This window comes from Crinia signifera, chromosome 4, assembly GCF_055691185.1.
Source record: "Crinia signifera chromosome 4, ASM5569118v1, whole genome shotgun sequence".
NCBI lineage: Eukaryota > Metazoa > Chordata > Amphibia > Anura > Myobatrachidae > Crinia > Crinia signifera.
The window spans coordinates 257,734,515-257,755,016 of record NC_139220.1 but is presented as its reverse complement, the minus strand read 5'-3'; the positions used below and the strand labels follow the sequence as shown (position 1 = coordinate 257,755,016).

Genomic DNA, 20,502 nt, shown 5'->3' with positions numbered 1-20,502 from the left:
ATTCATCACACGGCTTTATCTCGTTACAAGATCTTTTTGCTAAATTAAAACTCCATACTTTACTACCTTACCCCACCAAACTCCTCCCCACCTTATGTGAGAAGTAGCAATCTCCTTCTGTGTGCAGATAACCTGCCTGATCCAGCACATAATGGAAATTCTCTCTGGCGCATGTGCTGAAGGTCCCTAATGTGGGAAGTCTATATGAATATTGCTTAAACCACTGGTCAGTAAGCCAGCTAACAGGAGGGAATGTGACACGTCCTCATTGCACGTTGGCAGGCAGACCTATATGCTCTATACTGTATATACTACAACAATGCCAAGAATACTAATGGCACGTGGGGCAGTCTGCTAGGGGTGTACAGTTATCCCGCTGTATTCAGATAGGATTACGTGCTTATTTTCATTGGAAGAAATACAGACAACTGATCTTGGACTTATGCCTAAAGGATGCAGGAAAAACCAGTGACTGCAGTAGGACCACAATTACACACTCTAGACAGCGAGACATTGCTCTTAAATCACTTCACTCTCAGTGTGGTATAAATAGCATTACAGTCCAACAAGACCTAGCAGCTCCTAACACAGGGAATTGCTCTGGCTTGTTGCTTTAGATTAGAATGACAAGTGAGGCATTTCCTTACTCCTGATGGATAATGCAGCCTGTGTTCTCATAGTATCTTTAGACCAATGCAGAGCCTATAGCAATGATGTCACACACCTTTGTGCGGTCAACTGCTTAGGATGGCCCGTGATCAGTCGCTGGTCTAACAAGTAGCACATTTGCTTCTCGTGTGTCGCATACTGTGCATTGTTAGTGCTGAAAACCAGCTAGTCGGTTTCCCGTTTCAATGCAAAGAAAGCCAAAAGTCTTGTTGTTAAAGACCTCTTGCTCCAGAATTAGATTTGAAAACTTTTTAAGATCAGGATTACTGCATTTGTGGGTGGAGCCTGCCGTTTTCTGGGTGTGTCAGAAAAAACAAAGGGTGTGTCTCTGACGTCAGCGCTGGTCTTGTTCAGCCTTTCTTGGGTGCAGATTAGGGGAAGTTTCGGACCTACTCACATTTGAACATACAGCAAAGTCCTTTCGATGGTTAGTGAATTGAGAATGGATTTGAAAGTGGATAGCGGTTAGGCATATTTTCACAATTTAATTGCAGATTTGCATGGGGCAAGATACCCCATGCCACATGCCATTTGTATGAGCAAATGGACATGCTACTGCAAAGGCGCAGCCGTGCCAACTTTACTGTTTTGAATGTCTTTGTGTTAAAAAAAGTGTAGCCCTTGGTGCCATCGCATGGACTTCTACATGTCAATGGATGATATTTACTATTCCACACCTGAGAAATTCCCCATATATGAATATATATGCGTGGATTGAATTAAAAAACACCTCCTCTTACATAAGTCTAATTCCTCAGAACCTATAAAGTCATCACCACACCAGGGGAGTCTTGGGCAAGAACGGACCTAGGAGTTGTCATACGAGTTCTTGACTTAGCTGATAGCTGGACAGAATCCTGATATATGTCTCTACAAGCATATCCCCCCCCCCCTCTTTCCCCTCTGCCCTTTCTGTCTTTTTATCTGTTCTATTCTTTACTATCAATCTGCTAAAATGTTTAAATGCTTATATATTTTGGTGTTGCGAAATTATGGATTATAGTGTCTATACGGCTACTTATATTTAAGATGTGTGGTGATCGTCATCTTTGTGTTTCGTGGCTATGTTATGTCTTCAAAATGTTTTTCTATAATATTCGATTTCTGATTTTTCATTTATTGATTGATGGAAAATTAGTTTTTTCATATATGAAAACTTTTGAAAATAAAAAATTTATAAAAAAAAAAGGTGTAGCCCTTAGCTCCGGGTGTGAGTACCTATAAATACCCTGTATTTCCTGTTACATTATCGGATGGCCTCACCGTTATTAGTTTTAACATTTAGGGCGGGATTCTCTAAACCAAAAATGTGGTAAAAACCCTGTCACCGCAAAGGACAGCTCTTAACGTAAGAGCTGTCCTTTGCCATAATTATCGCATATGTTAGAGCATATGAGATAATTATGTCAGCAGTAGCCGGCGATATGCGGCGGACGAGGGCGCGGATATTAGAGAATCCCGCCCTTAAAGTTTCCTCCTGATTACATTATTGCTTGGCTTTGTTGAATTTAAGGGTCCTATGCATTACCATCTGCATCTGAGGAAGTGCTGTAATAATATCGGCCCAATCTGCAGTGCGATAATTACATCGCATGGATGTGTCAACTATCGAATGCTGGGGCAGAGCTTGCGAGAAATCTCTGGCCTGTAATGTCACAATGATTGCCTCTTGCCTGCAATGATTATGGTGGTTAGTGGGGAAAGAATAATATAATACTTATATTATTGTAGTTTGTTATCTAGATGTTATAAATTAATTTTATGACTAGAGTGCGAAGACTGACACATTTACATCATACTGGAGATTATCTGGCACATGAAATGTACAAAGTTCTTGGTTATACTACAGAAAGCTCACAAAAGGAATATTGTTTGCCGGTGCACATAAGTCAATTAATTTGCCATTGTATATATGCATTTCTGTATTGAGCAAGTGTTATAAAGCATCCATATTATTATGCATTTCCTAATGCCTAGAGAGGGTGCTGGCTATCCACTTCTGATTGGCTGTGTACTGATCACTCCAGCGGAAAGTTCTTTATTAGTTCTGCAGCTATTTCATGTTGTGTCATTGCTGTACCTGCCATTTGGATAGGGGTACTACCCATTGCATACCCAACTCTCCTTTTTCAGGGTACTTTCATGCCATCCCAATTATCACAACTTTGTACAGTTGGGCAGAATAACCCCATACTATTCAACATCCATTCAATGCAGCGTGTACTAGCAAAGGATTATTTTTAGGGGAGTAAAGATGATATTGGGGCAGCCTAACATTTTCAAGGACCCAGGAAAGCCCCCAAGGGAATGGTCATGCCTATTGTGATGTGGGCACACTCATTTTAGTCATGTTCAAATTTAGAGTTTCCCATTATTAGATATAGTTCTATAGCAGTTAAGATTTAATGTGGGGGAGTGTCTACATTATTAATTTTATATGGAAAATACTATAAAAAATGATGAATTGGAGAGCTTACAATCTATTGTGGATGAGCAGACAGAGATGGGTAATACAGAAGGGTGAGCCAGTATGCAGAGGACAGAAGGTGGCATGATACACTACATTTATAAATATGTATTTTTTGAGACCGATCTTGCATACATTTGGTGCATAGAAAACATGAAACTCTAAATGAGTCCTGTAACCGTTGTAGATTTCCTATTGTATTTATTGAAATTACATTGGGGTAGATAGATGTATGAATCAGTGATAAGGGAAGAGAAGTGAGCCAGACAGAGGAGAAATGGACCATGGCAACCAATTAGCTGCTCTGTATAATTGTATATTATGCAAATTCTAGATGTTACTTCAGTGATGATTGGTTGCCACTTCTCCTCTGGCTCACTTCTCCTTCCTTATCACTGCTTCATACATCTAACCCTTAATGTAGTATCTATCAGAATAGAAGTTGAAGATTTCACAGCAATGCATTTTGTATTGTGGACAGATTATTGGAGAAATCATGTATATATGAGATTCACATGCTGCAATTGGGACTGTACAAATTACATGAGTACATTAAAATGCAGGTCTGTTTAGTTCACATAGACTGACCTAGACCTCCGTGCAGTGTATTCATCTAGCCAATTGATTGAGGTATTAACATAAAAGTAATTGACCTTGGATGCTGGAGTTATCGTAGTATTAAATGATTTGTAACCTGTCACTCTAAGCCCCTCCCCCACACCCTCTGCTGCTATATATCTCTGTTAATTACATCCTCCAATCAGACAGTATAATAATATTCCTCTAAGGGTAAGAGTTTAATACGTGTCTGGTTTTTATGGTTGCCATGGCAGCCGTAACATTTTATACTTTCATGAATGGAGACCATGGAAAAATATATTTACACATTCCTATTCTTAAATTTGGCATTTGTATTATCCTGTATTTATAAAGTCATTCAAAAAGTAATCAAATGAATGTGATTGAAGGCCTGGCACTCTTGAAGTAAAGCATCAGTTATTGCACTACCGCTAAAATTGAACAAAACCAGTCATGGCAATCCGTGAGGGTTATGTCCATAGCAGCTATGTACTTGGCAGCGAATCATGGCAAAAGTACCAAAATAACTTTAAAATAAAGCAAGGAGAATATGAGGAGTTCCTCTAACCAGATGTTTTCTCAAAGATCCAGCATTCTGCCATACAATCTAATGGACTCTCCAGATCAGCGGCCCTCGTGTTGATTTCCGGGGGTTTAACGTGCTGAGTTGAGGAATACGAGCCAGCAGTTTACGGCTTTTTAAAACCTGAGGATTTTCGGCTCCTGGACAAATCCTGGCTTGGGTGCTTCTTCCACTGGATGTTAGGCTGTGGGCGTAGGCAGCAATTGACTTTATGGCCTTTCCAAGGTGTCCAGGACATGGATGTAAACAGGGCAAAATATCAGAGAGAGCTAGACTGTTACTGAGGACTAAAGACACCTAAAGGCTGATGTAATGTCTCAAAGGACACTGAGGAGGTTGAATTCCTCCAGATAACCCACCAGAAATAAATATCTACATTTAGGAACTGTTGCGTTATACAGCCATGGTTCTCAGACCGTATTTTTTTTAACCTGCTTGGCGCACCACCTCCTGTTATGTTATTAGGGTCTGCAGTCTAAGCCCCCCATTGTTCTTTATAAATTCTATCAATTAATAAACAGTTTAATCTTCGGATCACTGGTACCACTTTCACATCGCTATGCCGAGGCGGGCCCAGATTCTCAATCCCAGGTCCAACCTGGGTCCGGCAATTTCACATTCAACACAGGGTGACCTGGATTTAAAAACAGAAAAGATAATATACTGAATGTAACGCATATAAATATGAAAATAAAAATAGATATTACACAAAAATGTATAATGACACACTCGGCCCCCAATGGTAATTAATAATTAATCACTGTTGAGGATTTTTAACCCCAAAGTAATTGTCCCAGCAGGATAAATGGGAAATGAGAAGTTTTGTATTAAAAACTGTTGTTAAAGTCCCAATTTTAATATTAACCCACTGGGTTGTGCGTTAATAATAATAATTAAAATAATCCACTTCATAGGTGGTGGAGGCATAAGCTCACTATTCTCGTGTCTGGCCAGACACAATAAAAAAAAAAAAATATATATATATATATATATATATATATATATATATATATATATATATATATATATGTATAAAAGGGAGAGACATCCCTATACCTGTACCAAATTTGGACCAGATTTGGTTTCCTTATGGCTGTATTAGCAGCAATCCAGTTTGGTGGTTTTCCAGAGACCTGGGCTCTTAGTTAGAGCTGTAGTGGCAGCGGTCTCAGGTCTATATATCTTTAGCAGGTATAGAGGCCGGTCCTTTTTTACTCCGGAGATAAAAAAATTAGTGCAAAGAAAAGAAGATGAATTTTGTAGCAATGACGCTTTTCCCCGCCTCCTTACGGGTTCGGCGGCTTCCTCAGAAAACAAGCTTGTTTTCTACAAAAACTTTTAAATAAGACAATTTTGTGTTGGGTTTAGCGCCAATACTGTACCTCATTTTTCTGACCTGGGTTTAACACTAATTTTAACCCAGGTCAAATTGCTGGGTTGGTTGACCCAGGTTATTAGTTTTGGTGCTTTCACACTGCACCTTGACTTGGGACGACGCAGATTTTCAATGCGATGTGAAAGAGATATTAGTGAACTGCATTATTAATAATAATATTAATAATAATAGTAATTATAATAATATATGGGTTGTGTGGGGAATGTCCTTTGCAGTGTGGGGTTGAAAATGTGTACCTTGCAACAGCTTCTATTCTGGGAAATCAGAAAGGAAGCGTTGCCTGCTAAGAAAAAGCTATCTTTAACCATCTGTTGAATGCATTGAGCCACCAGAGAACCGGACCAGTTTATTAGCTTATGATCTGCTTTAAAACCTGAATAAGTAACATTTAAGCAACCCTCTGTTTCTGCAGAATGCATTATAAATTTGCTATGTAGAACAAGGGAGTTGGCGCTAACTTACAGAATAGACGTACGGCCGGATATATCATCTGATCTCCTATAAAGGAAAATGCTAATATAGTAAGCAGCTGAGGATGTGTCAGTTTAAAGGGTGGTCTTGATCAAGAAAGCTTCAAGCCTAACCACTAACCAGAAAATGAGCTTCCTGTACACCATGACTTGTTTCAATTCTCAAGGCTCAATATTGGCTGATGAGGAGCTGCCATAAAGATGTCTGTAAAACTATAATGGTATGTAAATGCTGAGATTAAAGAATAAAATGGAAATGCTGAGCTACTGTATGGTTAAAATATCCAACAATGTAGTCAGGGCCTCACTGAGGAAAGTAGTCAGGATTCCGACGGTGACCATTCCTATGGTCACTATATTCGAATGTGCTGGACTAGCAACCGTCAAAATCTTGTAATGCCCTATACACTGGGTGATTTTTAGAAGCTGCAGGGACCCGGCAGGGTGCCGGCATCGACAAGTACATACACACAAAGCGCTCCCTCATCTGTACATGCACATCGTTTCGTCGGGCAGAGCATACACACATGGCAGTATAAAGAATAATATCGATCAGAAGGGCCAAGGTTTTGGGATAGGCTTTGTGGGATCGGGGATGGTTAAGGCTAGGCTTACAAAGGGGAAAGTTAGGGTTAGGCTACAGTAGGGGTCAGTTAGGGTTAGAAACCTTACCAAAATCCATCAGGATTTTGACTGTTGAGATTCCACTACCAGTATTGTGACCATCTGGGTATCGTACCCATCCTTTGCTGACAATGAGGCCTGTTAAGCACCTTTGGGTATATTCAATTGATGTCCAAACTGCCGTCTTGCCAAAAAGACGTCAGTTTTCAACACGAATGGGTCGGAAGGGGTTCCGACCTATTCAGTGCTGGCTGGGGTTTTTTGGCATGTTGGAAATGTTCCGAATTTCCAAAGCCCAGGTGTATTGATGGAATAGCCACTAATCCCCCTGCTTTTGATGGAAACACAGCAAAAATCGAAAGGTTTTGGCCATGTTTCCAGAGATCTCAATCCGACACAAAAAGATTTCGGATTGAGGCAGGGCGGACGGCGCCGGGTGAGCAGCAGCAGCTACAGAGTTTCTCTTAAGTGCGAGTACCCTGTTACCAACCAGTTGACACTAATATAATATTCAGTGATCACAGAGAAAAGACTGAGATTTGTTTGACTCACAATTACTCGTAAGGTCCTAAAGAAGACAAAGCATAAAAGTTTGCTAAAAAATTCAAGCAGTGTTCGCTTTCTAACATGTGTTCTACTCAGAATCATTCTGTCGGTGTGATTTTCATGTGCAATACATGATAAAGGATGTTGTGATAATGTTTTGGCAGGTGTTTTGGCATCCAGGACTTAGGACCAGTGTAATTCAGCAGAGAACACCCCAGGGGAAGATGAGACCTGGCGTACTTACTTGTCTGCTGTTCTTGGAGGTGGCCTGCATGTCTGCAAATGGACAAGGTTAGTATTGATGTTACGGGATGTACTCTTACTCTGGCACCAGGAGAGGAAATGATCTGCATGAGTTACAGATGTCTCCAATAAATCAAGAATAAGGAACGTAAATTCCAGATTTGCCTAGTGTCACTGAGGAAATACTATCAGGCACAATTGTAGATTTCCACTTATTTGCAGCTGTTTGTAATCAGACCCTACAGTATTTTTTTTTCCAATAAGTGTTTATAAAATTTTTGAGATAGTAACAGGGCAGACGACAGGGTGGGTCAAGGGGGACAAGTGTTACGGGCCCCAGAGATCTAAAGGGCCCCAGAGTTTCCATAGCCCGCCACGGCCACTGCCTGTACTAGCTGGCCTGTCAGTGACCCTCGCAGCTTGGCTGTCTACTGTGCACCATCTGTGTGTGGCTGAGTCTGACTGACTCACTGTGTGCCACGGCAGTCTACTGTCTGTGCGCCCTGCCACTCAGCGTGCAGAGCCATCTACTCTGTGTGTGCGCACAGCCTGGTGCCTCAGGCGCACAGCCATACCCGCCATAGAAAGCATAGAAAGCTGGAGATGCAAAACAGAGGCGTAACTATAGCACCGCAGCCCCCGTGGCCGCGGGGGGGTGCTGTGCATGTGTGGGCGCCGGGGGGCTGTGGTGCTATAGTTATCCCCCTCCCGTCCGCCCATCTGCCGCCCGCCAATCCGCCGCCCGCAGCCTTACCTGACTTCACTGGTCCCGTCCCGGCTCCCTTGCTGGCTTCATTCTTCTGCTAGTGAGACGGACCACAATAAAATGTCCGCCCCATATAGCAGACAGTTCTCTGAAACTGTCTGCTGTATGGGGGCGGACATTTTGTGTTGGGCCGTCTCACTAGCAGAAGAATGAAGCCAGCAAGGGAGCCGGGACGTGACCAGCATGACACGTAAAGGTGCCCACACACGCACCGATCCCGGCTTAACTAGCACACATAGCATCGCATCGTATGCCTTGTGCATACGATGTGCATGCGATGCGATGCTATGCTAGAAAAAGCTAGTACAAAAAGTATGTGCAGCACATACTTTTTGTACTGTGCGATGGGGTGCCGCGGGAGCGCGCATCCCATCGTATAGCATCACACCGCCGGGATCGGTGCGTGTGTGGGCACCTTAAGGCTGCGGGCGGGGGGTGCGGCGGGGGGCGCTCCCCATTAACGGCGGGGGGGGGGGCGCCCAATTCATAGTTACGCCACTGATGCAAAATAATAAAACCAAGAAGAATTTCCTCCAAAAAATACCAACAGTCTGTTATTTAAGTAACAATCCTGCTTATACAAGAGAACAAGCGAACACTTGACATGAATAGGTAGATATCCAAAAATAAAATAAAAAGAGAAAATAGAGAAGAAAGAGAAAGAGGAAATAGGGAAGGATTGTATTCAGCGGCTGTCCCAAAAAAGCAACTAAACCTACAAAAAGGTAGGGATCCTCGGTGTGATGGTTAACAGAGATTAACTAGGTGTACAAAAAAAGGGGGGCTTTCTTTAAGACATAAACCCTAGGTGTGTCTGGGAAGAAGTGAAATCCAGCCAAGCTAGCCATGTGGCTGTGAATTTCTGCTGGTTTTCTGGGGCCGCTCTCATCTCCTCCACAGACATATACATAGCTATCCTGTTGAACCATTCCTTTATGGTAGGGGGAGTGGTGCTACGCCATCGCACAGGGATGACTGATTTGACTGCACTATTTAGAAATAGACTTTTTATAGGTTGATCGGGAACCAGAAACTATGTTAAGGAGCCAGAAAGGCGTTGAGGGGACGTTAGGACCCACAATTAGCCTAGAGATTGAGATAACATTATTCCAGAAGGGGCGGAGTGAGGGACAGTTCCACCAAATATGTATTGGGGAGCCTGTGGCGATGGCACAATACCAACACGTGTCAGGTACACCAGGGATCATTTTGGCAAGGGTCAGAGGGCATCTGTACCAGTGCGACAAAACTTTAAACTGTGTCTCAATAACTGAGTTACTAATCGAGCTAATAAATGTGGCCTGAAAGCATTTTTACCATTCCTTCTCAGTTAAATGAAGCTGTAGGTTCAAGCCCCAGGCCCTTTTATATTTACAGTAGGAAGGACTGGGAACTTATTTTCTATCAAACACCCGGTGACTGAATGTAAAGAAATTTATAGCAAGATATAAAGTCAAACAGAACTGATGTTTCCATCTGCTAGTAGCTTTACCCATGGAAGGCAACAGCAGCTATAGACTGTATGCTCTGCTTAAAAATGATTAATATTATATGATTAATCCAAAAATATAAATATAGCAATTCTAGGCTCTGATGTCTAGATATCATTGGTGTGTAAATGAAGGGTTATGTCTTTAGCCTCAATGGAAGTAATCACAAAATTCTAAAAGAGACAGCACTTTGCCATACTGCCTTCATATGGGAGTTAAAATTTGGGACTAGAAAGGGGGCATGGCCTCATGGCATATCCTGTGGCGTACCCAGGGCTCCCATAGATATTGGGCTGCCCCAGGCACTGCATGCACACACCGCCCTACGCCCTGGCTGTACAAGTTTATTTTTATCCCGCAATTTAGATTTTGTTTGGTCTCTTTAAAATCTTAATTTTTCTCTGGACATTTTCAATCTGCCCCAGTGGTGCAAAGGTAACCCCTGGTGGGCCCCAGTTCCTGAAGTAAAAATACAAGTAAAAATAAAATATTCTCAAATTTACAAGTGCAATATTGTATTTATTTTTTACTTTATTTTTAGATTGTTCTATTCTAGCAATTTATATGCTATTCATCATAATATCAAATGAGAGGACCTTTATATTATTAATAAATCCATTTTAATTGTAATGCCCAATTGATCATCTTTTAGTATAGTGCTCCACTCCCCCTTTTTCTTCCTTTATCTTACATGGGTCTTCAAACTGCGGCCCTCCAGATGTTGTGAAACTAAAAATCCCAGCATGCCTTGCCACAGTTTTGCTATAAGGGAGTGTTAAAACTGTGGCAAGGCATGCTGGGATTTGTAGTTTCAAAACATCTGGAGGGCCACAGTTTGAAGACCCATGCTTATCACATCCTATCAGACTGTGATAAATATGCCCCATGGCCTTACCATATCCACACTGTATAAGCAACCACAGACTAGCGATCTCAGCCCTACTTATTACATGCAGTACATTCTTGTTGTGATGTCACACAATGAGGAAGGAGGCGTACCATTTGTACAGTAGTAGAGATGTACTTGTGATGAATGCATAGTTGTACCTAGTATGTGCTGCGCATAAGCATATGGAAAAGAACTGCGCTGGATTGTCATAATAACCCAGAAGAAGGACAGAGAGGGATGTTGCTCACATGCTTGATTATTTACAGCGCAGTTTACACTTCTTAAATTAACCTTCTCACTGAAGACCAGCTGTTTGCTTTGTGACTCCTCACACTGTCGCCCATCTCTGGAATTCACCACCAAGGGGATTATTTTAAAAGTCCTCTTCCCACCGGGTCTAACTATAGATGACTTGAGATCAGGTGGCCTGAGTTTTATTTTGGAAACGTGACATCCATTTGCTGTCAAATAATAGATGAAATATTGTATTCTGAGGGTCATCCTGAAATAACCACCTATAAAGAACAGGCATAAGACCATTTCCTCAACACCAGTCGGGAGATGTATCAAGGGGAACGAAATAAAACATTACCCATAGCATCTAAAAAGCTTCTCGTTTCAATCTATCAGTATGTATATATCAAGTATATTCAATAACATGATCGCTAGAACCGCATTAGTTGCTATTGCCAAATTCTCCATCTAGTCTCTAGAGGACTCAGACATCTCCCTATACAATTTTACTACCCAATGAAGTAAGTCATTAATCATTTACAAGGTTTAATTTCCATATTACTTGTTAACTTTACTACCTTGCTCACATATTTGCTATCCTTTGCCCTACGGTACATACTTGACATCAGTGTTTCCCAGCTCCAGACCCCAGGGATCTACCTGCTGGATTCACAAATTACTTTTTGAAGAGACCAGGAAAACATGCACTGTTAGGGTTCCTTGAGGTTTGGAGAGGGGAAACACTGCTCTACATACAGATGTAGCCTCTCTTCTTTGCCCAGGGCCTGCCAGATCCCTTTCACTGGCGAGCGCCGGCGATAGGGGCCGGTGACGCCCAAGAGTCTCACGCGCACGCATGTCCCAGTATCACGGCGGCTGGGCAGCATCTCCCTGCCAGTCTCCGCTTCAGGGAAAAGGGGGGTCGGGGTGGCGAGGGGGAGCGGTGGTGACGGCGGGGGAGGCGGCGGGGACCCCCGGCAGGCTCCGTTGCCACGGGGTGCACGAGCGTCTTGTGTTCGTGCACCCCTGGCGGTAGCCAGCCGCTGGCGGTGGCTGGTGATGGAATCGCCAGCCCCTGCAAAGATGAAAAGAGCTACATCTGTAGTAGGAGATTTCAACATTCCAGATGACAACTTTCCATGTCTCACAGGAGATTTCATCTCTCATGCACTGTGATGGACATTCCCTGGCCCTTGTCTGTTTCTGATACTTCTCTATCTGTAATTGTTCTACTCTTTAAGCAGAACATCCTTCCATCACCTTTCCTTATTCTTAATCCCCACCATTCAGCCAAGTCCGTCATCTAGTGTGTACCCACTATGTCGCTGACGATGTGCACTCCCCCTGGTCATAGGTGATCCTCCTCTGAAGGGAGAATGTCATTAACAAAGGCCATGCTGCTCAAAGCAGCATGGCCCCTGCCATCGCTCTGTTGTTGAGCCATTCACAAGGATCGGGGAGGCCTGGGAGTGGACGTTGGTGGGATCTGGTGCCGCCAATGGGAATGCCCAGCGTTTTATGTCCCCTTACAAATGCTGGGCGTTTCCATGGATACGTGGACAGAACAATGCCTGCCATGTCTTTGTCATGGCAGCCACAAATAAAACTCAGTTTCTACTGACTTTTATTTGCAAAGGCAGGAGAAATTGTAGGTGTTTTTGTTACACATCCCCTTGCATGTTAAAGAGGGGAATCCTCGGTGGCGGGGGGGGGGGGGGAGCGCTCGGATGGGTGGTGGGCGGCGTCTCTGGTGCTCAGTAAGCTGCGATCCTCGCTTACCGAGCCAACCAGCATCAACTCCTATGTACCAACATTCCTTTCAAGCTGACTTCACAAAAGTGATAAACATTCTACTTACATCTAAAGGTCACTTCTTCATCTACTTTTTCCTTTCTGTAGCATCAGCACCAGCTGGAACATCAATGAAAAGTTGCTGTTTTATTTTATATACTTTTCACACATGACTCTTATAACATGATCGCTAGAACCTCATTAGTTGCCTTTGAAAATAACGTCTTTCCCTGAAGGTTCCATTAGTGTAATTATTTGAAACCTGCAGACAGTTCTGTACAGAACATTTTCCTGGATGCTTCTATATATACGCATGACCTTTCAAGATTTCTCTTCAAGTCATACGTACAGTAGGATATCGGTGCATGCTTTTTCTTTGACTGAAAGACACAAACACTTTAGTCACTCTGTGATTCACCAGAAATTCATGCACTTTGTTTTAACTGTACAGTGTATTACTGCTGACATTGTTCCCCACTGTTCCCAGGCTGTAGTCACGATTGGGTGCTAATTCCTGATGCTGTAGCCGCAGGGACCTGAGGCCAATACCGCAACCAATTAGACCTCCGTGACCTGCGGATGTTAAGATATTGCCATGGTTTCCAGATAGATGATCACCATGATTCACAGTAAAAAGTAATAAAAGTAAACAAGACTCCTCGTTTGTCCACATTGGGAGTCAGTGCTAGACACTCGAAGTGTACTCAAGACACAGCTATCCACTTTAGGGATTTAGGTGGGATTATCCCAATTTAAGGGGTCTGTCCCCTCAATCTAGGATAATTAGGGAATAGCACTATTATGTTAATGCAGCATATTAATGCTATCACTGCTGCTTCTCTGTAAGCAGCAGCGAAAGAACCTCCAACCAATACTGAATCAGTCCCGCAGTCTTTATTTGAAGGGAAACTCATGCCATCCTCACAGTTGTCACCTATGCCTCAGCTGTCAGAACGCGGGGAAGTATGGGAGAGATTTATCAAGTCTTCTAAAGAGAACAGGTAGAAATGTTGCCTATAGCAACTAATTATATCTTAGTTATCATTTTTAGAGAATGAACAAGATAAATGATGGCTAGAAGCTCATTGGTTGCTATGGGAAACACATACGCTCGGCACCTACGGTCTGTTTGACACTAGTCACAGTAGGTCACGCCATATGTTAGTTTTCAGAGGAAGAAGATAATCATTTTTCAGGATTCTGGATGTGGTATTAGCTTTCCATTGTACTACAATCAATCAAGAGTGAAGTTAGTAAAAACATTCTTATTGGACTATGATAGAAAAATAAATTTTTATGGATTTGTGTAGTGTTTTATTCGCTGCAAGTTTCTTAAAATCCTGTACAATAATGTTTTAATTTATCTATATACAGATTGAGTCTCCCTTATCCGTATATCCAAAAACTGAAATATTCCTAAAACCGTTGTTTTTCAGGATTTTTCGGGGGGGGGGGGGGGTTGTTTTGTTTCCTCACCCACTCCCACACCTTTTTCATACTTACCTTGTCCCCCGGTATCCACGGCAGCCATTGGAATCCTCTTCAGCGCCATCCCCTCAAGTATGCATTGCGCTTGCAAGCCGGTGGCGTCACTGGCGAACCCGCACAATGCATCCTTGGGACCAGGGATGCTGCTTAAGAGGATTTCAATGACTGCAGTGGATGCCAGGGGACACCATGGACTTCGGGGGACCATCAGGGCATCGCCAGGGGACCAGGTAAGTATGGAAAAAAATATTCTGAAATCCATAAAAGTCCCTTATCCAAAATGCTCGTGGTCCCAAGCATTTCGGATAAGGGATACTCAACCTGCAATAAGTTGAAAAGTGTGTGCGCGTGTCTGTTGCATTTGGCAACAAGGTATCTCTGGACCCGGTGATGTGCACCTCAAAGCCGTTCTTTGGGAAAATGCATTTAGAAATTTAAAAGACACCAAGGTTCAATTTTCCTTGATTGATGATCTGGAAAAAAGATAGATGATCTGGGAAACCGATGATGAAGAAACAACACCACACCTGGGGGATTATTCTGGTTGATTCGCAAGGCTTCAAATATGCAGGCTTGCGACTTCACCAAACCACACCCGGCGAATTCCGGGCCGCCCCCCTTGTAGCATGTGTTCTCACTACCAGGTTGCTAATGGATGTTTAACATAAATGCATGTTGCGAGGGATGTGGAAGGTGCACGCATATAAAAGTGACCCAGAAATGGGTGGGCAGTTGACATATGGTGATGTCAGCTGTCCGCCCCTCGCACCCATGACCTCATTAGCATGAGAATTCCCAGTGCTCTCATGGGAACGCCTATGAAATGCTGGGCATTCCCATATGCTAATGGGACTGCCTGACGCCCTTCTCTGCTCCCTGCCCACTGTCCTGGGTGCGTGCACCCGGCGAACAGAAACGCATCTGCGCAGGCGCACACCATTGGTCCCCTGCGTGAACGCATGGGGGATGCAAATGAATATGAATAGCTCCCCTGATTTTATTGCTGTCATTGAGTATGATTGCAAACAAATATCTAACATTATGGTGGAGGCTTTAAACAATTAGGAATAATTTGGGATATACATATACCACACATCACACACTCATACACAGGGCCAGACTGGCCATCTGGCACTTCTGGCAAGGGGCCAATTTCTACTTGCAAGTGGAGGCTCCGCCTCCTGATCGGCGCACAGAGAGAGCTGCTGGACTCGCGGCAGGTCCGGCGACTCTCTCTGTGCGCCGCTGAGGTTCAGAACAAAGGGGGGGTCTCACACACCTTCAGATCACTTAGAAATAGCACTAAAATCACCCCATGTGTATGGGCCTTTAGAGTGTGTGTGTGTGTGTGTGTGTGTGTGTGTGTGTGTGTGTGTGTGTGTGTGTGTGTGTGTGTGTGTGTGTGTGTGTGGAGGGGTACAATACAAGATTTAACTAGTTTACTTAATATCTCAATATATTGAAGACTGTGGTACTGAAACACATGGATAAATAATATTGTATAGCGGGAAGGAAAGTATTGCATGCCAGGAATTATAGTCTTGTGTGTTTTTCTTTGTGCAGAAACTTTGCAAACTTCATTTTTCGAACGCATAAAAATAATAGTCAGTCAACTGAAATTGGGAAAGAGAAATATTTTCTCCAATGAAAATCAGTGAATCGGCACCGCAAGCCACTTCGCCTAAATGTTTAAAAATAAATATCATGCAAATACAAGTGTCTGGACTGAACTTAACATGATAACATTGTCATCAATTGCAGGTTTGCAGAATGGCAATGCTGTCCTTAATCATTCTACAAGGAAAATCCGCATAGGGAAGAAAATCCCCACCCCAGTAGTAAAGAACAAAGCAGATGGTACAGAAATGACGTCTTTGTTGGCATTTTATGTGATTTTTATACAACTTTAAATAGCTTTGCCTACCTGTGCCACACGTGATTATATATTGTTCTCATACTCCTCAGAGTTCCAGGAATGGACGACCTGGTTCAACATTGATCACCCAGGGGGGAATGGGGACTATGAGCGTTTGGATGCCATTAAGTTTTACTACTCAAATCGGGTTTGCCAAAAACCTCTGCGTATGGAGGCACGGACTACAGAATGGGTGCCAGCCAGCAAGACGGGAGAAGTGGTACACTACAGCCTGACAAAGGGATTCTGGTGCATCAACAAGGAACAGGCCGAGGGCAAAAACTGCTCTAATTATTCTGTTCGCTTCCTGTGCCCTGTGGGTAAGTCCACCATCGTTATATTGTCAGTTAATTGGAGAGTAGGACTATTGGTGCTAAATTAGCATGGACTGCTCATCAGTGAATTAAAACATTAAGTGATTATCTACATGCATTCTGCACACATCAAGCAAGGGCGATTTGCGAGACAAAATGTGTATGAATCAAAAACGCAATCTAGTCGCAGTTTGACTGACGGGAAGACGACATTTGGGGGTGGAAACCTGCCGTTTGCCTGAGTGTGCCCAAGCTTTTTCAGGGTGGGTCCCTGATGTCAGCAGTGGCCTTGATCAACCTGTCAAAGTCACTGATTACTTGAAGCCTCAGTGCTACAGACTGCAAAAACCTTTCATGGTTCGGGAAGTGCATATGGATTTACGAGTGGAGAGCGATTAGCGATCCATTTGCAAATTTGCAGTATTGCACAGGGTGTTTTCTTTTTGTGTATGGGTGACGGCAATTTCTTTGCAAATTAGTGATCCTTGCTGAATTAGGCTCATTGGCCCTTATTCTGATTGAGTCGGATGGCTCCGAATGCGGACGGACAGCCGATGGTTGGTGTTTGCGCATGTGCATAGGCGTCTCTGCGCATGTGCGAACGCCGCGCACGTCCAAATACGGCATGAATTCTGTACAGAAAACAATCGGTTGGAGCAATCGAACAGGGGGTGGAGAGGGGCGTTAAGGGCTGTTTGGGCTCATTACCATATGCGTACGCCCCGCGTTTCATGGCCGTTCCCAAGAAAACGCTGGGCGTACGTATGGTAATCCAGCCTTGATGCACGTGTTGGGGTGGCGGACATATGACATAGACGGATGCCATCTGCCCGCCCATATCCCTGCGTTTGCAAGGAGAAATGCCTGAGTGGTCTGGAGCACTCGGTGCTGCCTGACCACTTGGTACAGCATTCGATGGTCGGCGACCATCGAATGATGGGGGAGGTTCCCAGAGATGGAGGAGGTGTTCACATGAAAAATCCACTTGCAGTCCGTTCGGTCTGCGTCTTACCGCATACGGACAGTGTGAGCGATCCGTACGGAAGGCGGGGCTAAGAACACTCGGTTCTTGTCCGAAAATACGCATCCGACCACCGATTCAACTGGAATAAGGGCCATTGTGTGGTGGTCTGTGAGCTGTAGTGAGTTCTTCGGGTCACTGATCATGGGAAAACAAACAGTAATACTGCATAGAAAATATGAGCCCAAAATTACTAATTTTGCTTTTGAGTGTGAAAAAAGTGTTATTTTTAGAAAAGGGTGACAAGCTTTGGTACTTGTGAATTATCCGGGCTGCCGATTTTGTCCTAAAGTTTAGTTAACTTAAGGACACCCGACGCGATGCCCGCGATTTACCCCAAAATCGCGGGCATCGCGGCGGTCGCGGCCGTTATAAGGGGCCGCGACGCGACCAACGCGATGCTCGCGATTTCCCATAGACAGCAATGTTAAAATTATTACACTAATGTTAAATGATGTGCAAAATAAAATGACAATGTGAAATGGGCCAATATGGCCATTTCACATTGGATATGTTTAAAAAAAAAATGTTTCATGGCCCCCCACCACCGTTAACGCAACCCCGCTATTGACGCCAACCCGAAGCATGGTGAGCGCAGCGAGCCCGCGAGGGGCGGCGGTACGCGTCCTCTGACCTTTTCATACCCCTACTATCCACGTCGGCGTGGAGTTGAGAATAGAAAGTGTGGCGAGCGCAGCGAGCCACCGAGCCCGAAGCGTGGCGAGCGGATGCGGATACCTTCACAGGTATCCGCGTCCCCTCGTGGGCTTCCGCGGCCCCTCGCCACGCTTCGGGATCAACTTGTAATGGGCATTATGGTGAAAATTGTTTGTGGTGTCTTTTGGTAATTTTGGCGCAATCCATGTGGCATAATGTGAATTTTGGCTCACTTAGTTTGGCATAATGTGTAAGGGGCAAGTATAATGGGGGTCTACTATTTTGTTGCACAGTGTGTAGATGTGGTATATGGTGTGGTACACAACACTCAAGACCACACACCCTTTTCCGCCTTCGGCGTGCGCATAACTGCATCCTTCAGTATTGACGCCAAGGTGGGCTGTGTACTTTCAATGCCAGGGCCTAATTTTTAATCTCATTCCCGCCCTCTCTCTGTCCTCCTTTTCTTCCTCCTCAGCGTGCACACTGGCACCCCCCCCCCCTCCCCTATCTGGGTGCCCCCCCTGTCATTTTCTCCTGGATCCGCCCCTGGTTCCATATGTAGCAAACATTAATCTTGGCACTTTGGGGTAAATTTGCTAAGATGGGAGTTCTATTGTCAAAACATGTGACAGCCGATAGCCAATAAGAAAATCCGGGTAAATCCGAACCTGTACATCTTTAATAGATACCAATCAGATTCTATCTATAATCTTCTAGTAGGTGCTAAATAAATAAGTAGTAGAGTTCAATAGAACTCCCATTTTTTGTGAATTTACCCCTTTGTGTCTATGAACTGGATTGCATGCAAGTGCTTTATATCTAAGAAAGTAGGTAACTTCATGGAAAACTGTAAAAGCATATTCATATGGTTGGGGCCTCGTCAAAGAACTTGTTCGTTACTATACATATATACATTATTGTTACAGTTTTTAGTCCCGTGGTCCCGAAAGAAGGTTGGTCTGAGTGGTCACCATGGAGCGCCTGCACAGCCACATGTGGCAGTACCGGTATGCAGATCCGGAGAAGGACCTGTCTATCAGAGGACTGGTGGCAGGACGTCTGTAATGGGCCAACGGAGGAGGGACGCAGATGTACTGGCCCGCCATGTACAGGTAATCGGAGGCTTGCAAACATACCTAACATACAAATGTAAAAAGAGAACAGTATAACTCTACATGCCTCTACATGAGTGTTTAGTATGCAGTACACTAATTGGGGGTCCATGTGCTGAAATCCTCAAACTGACACCAGAAAAATGTGTAAACCTCTTGTCAACCTTTTTCCTTGGGTCGACCTTGTGCATGCCAACCTTTTGAGGTCGACCTAGACACTATCAACCTTATGATACCCCGCCTCACATGTACTGTATGATCAGAAAATTACATAAACCAGCAACACTTTGGCCAGGTGAGTTTGGATCACAACAATGGATGTTCTCTTTAACAGGTCCAACAATGACTTGGTTTTAGCTGCTTTTATCAGTTATAAAAAAAGTAACTTTGCCAAAACTGAAATATAGGTGCTCAGGTACATCTCTGATCATTTCTCTTTACAGTGTGCAATATCAGCTGTCCCATGGGCAAAGTGAGCGCCGACTGCAGTGTATGTGAATGTAAGAATGAAATATTGTATGGCAAAGTCGCACTGACAGATGGAGCGCCCGCTGCTGGTGTGAACGTGTATCTCATCTCGAAGAAACCTAGAGTGAAAGCTGTCTCAGATGGCCAAGGAGAGTTCCGGGTGGTGGGACTGTGCCCAGACACCACGCTGCAGTTGAAGCTGGAAAAATATGCTGTTGTCAATGTAAAAATACCTAAGAGAAATGGCACATACTCATCTATCAATATTACTTTAAAGAGGAAAGGTAAGAACATTGTGTCTGTGTTACCGGGCCTCACTAGAGACAGCCCTTTTATAGGTTATATTAAAATTCAGCCAGTTAAGTCACTAGGAATCATTGGTATCACAGAGGCAAGTTTATTTGTGCCTTTTGTCATACTGAAGTCACTATATATTCTACTGTAGTTAATTGATATATACGGTCAAAAGTAACAGCACCCGAGTTCGGTGGCAGTGCAGGATGCCGGAGGAACATTTTTTAAGTTGTAATTACAAAAACATCTGGTCTCATCTGGCCATCGGCCTAGCAGGGTTCTCATGCAAGTGAGCATGCTGTTCCCCCCCCCCCTCCATCCCCCCACCAAATGGTGTCTCATATGCCTAGTAGGTAATCATACTTGCCAACCCTCCTTGAAAAGTGGGCAAATTCCCAACAGTCCCCACAGCCCCCTCAACCCCCTTGGCACTTGATTCATTCTGAATGCAATAGTGTGCAATGCCTGTAATACCGGCATTGT

The 20,502-nt window shown here is 43.8% G+C and overlaps 1 protein-coding gene across 1 annotated transcript in view; it reads left to right on the top strand.

Moving 5' to 3' along the window:
- CILP (cartilage intermediate layer protein) overlaps positions 1-20,502 on the top strand; it is a 43,888-nt gene that overhangs the window by 12,158 nt on the left and 11,228 nt on the right. Inside the window, exons 2-6 of the mRNA XM_083184314.1 lie at positions 7,499-7,625; positions 15,997-16,092; positions 16,201-16,470; positions 19,072-19,257; positions 19,701-20,009. Coding sequence (XP_083040440.1) covers positions 7,559-7,625; positions 15,997-16,092; positions 16,201-16,470; positions 19,072-19,257; positions 19,701-20,009 — 928 coding nt within the window. The 5' untranslated portion in view covers positions 7,499-7,558. The remainder of the gene's footprint in view (positions 1-7,498; positions 7,626-15,996; positions 16,093-16,200; positions 16,471-19,071; positions 19,258-19,700; positions 20,010-20,502) is intronic.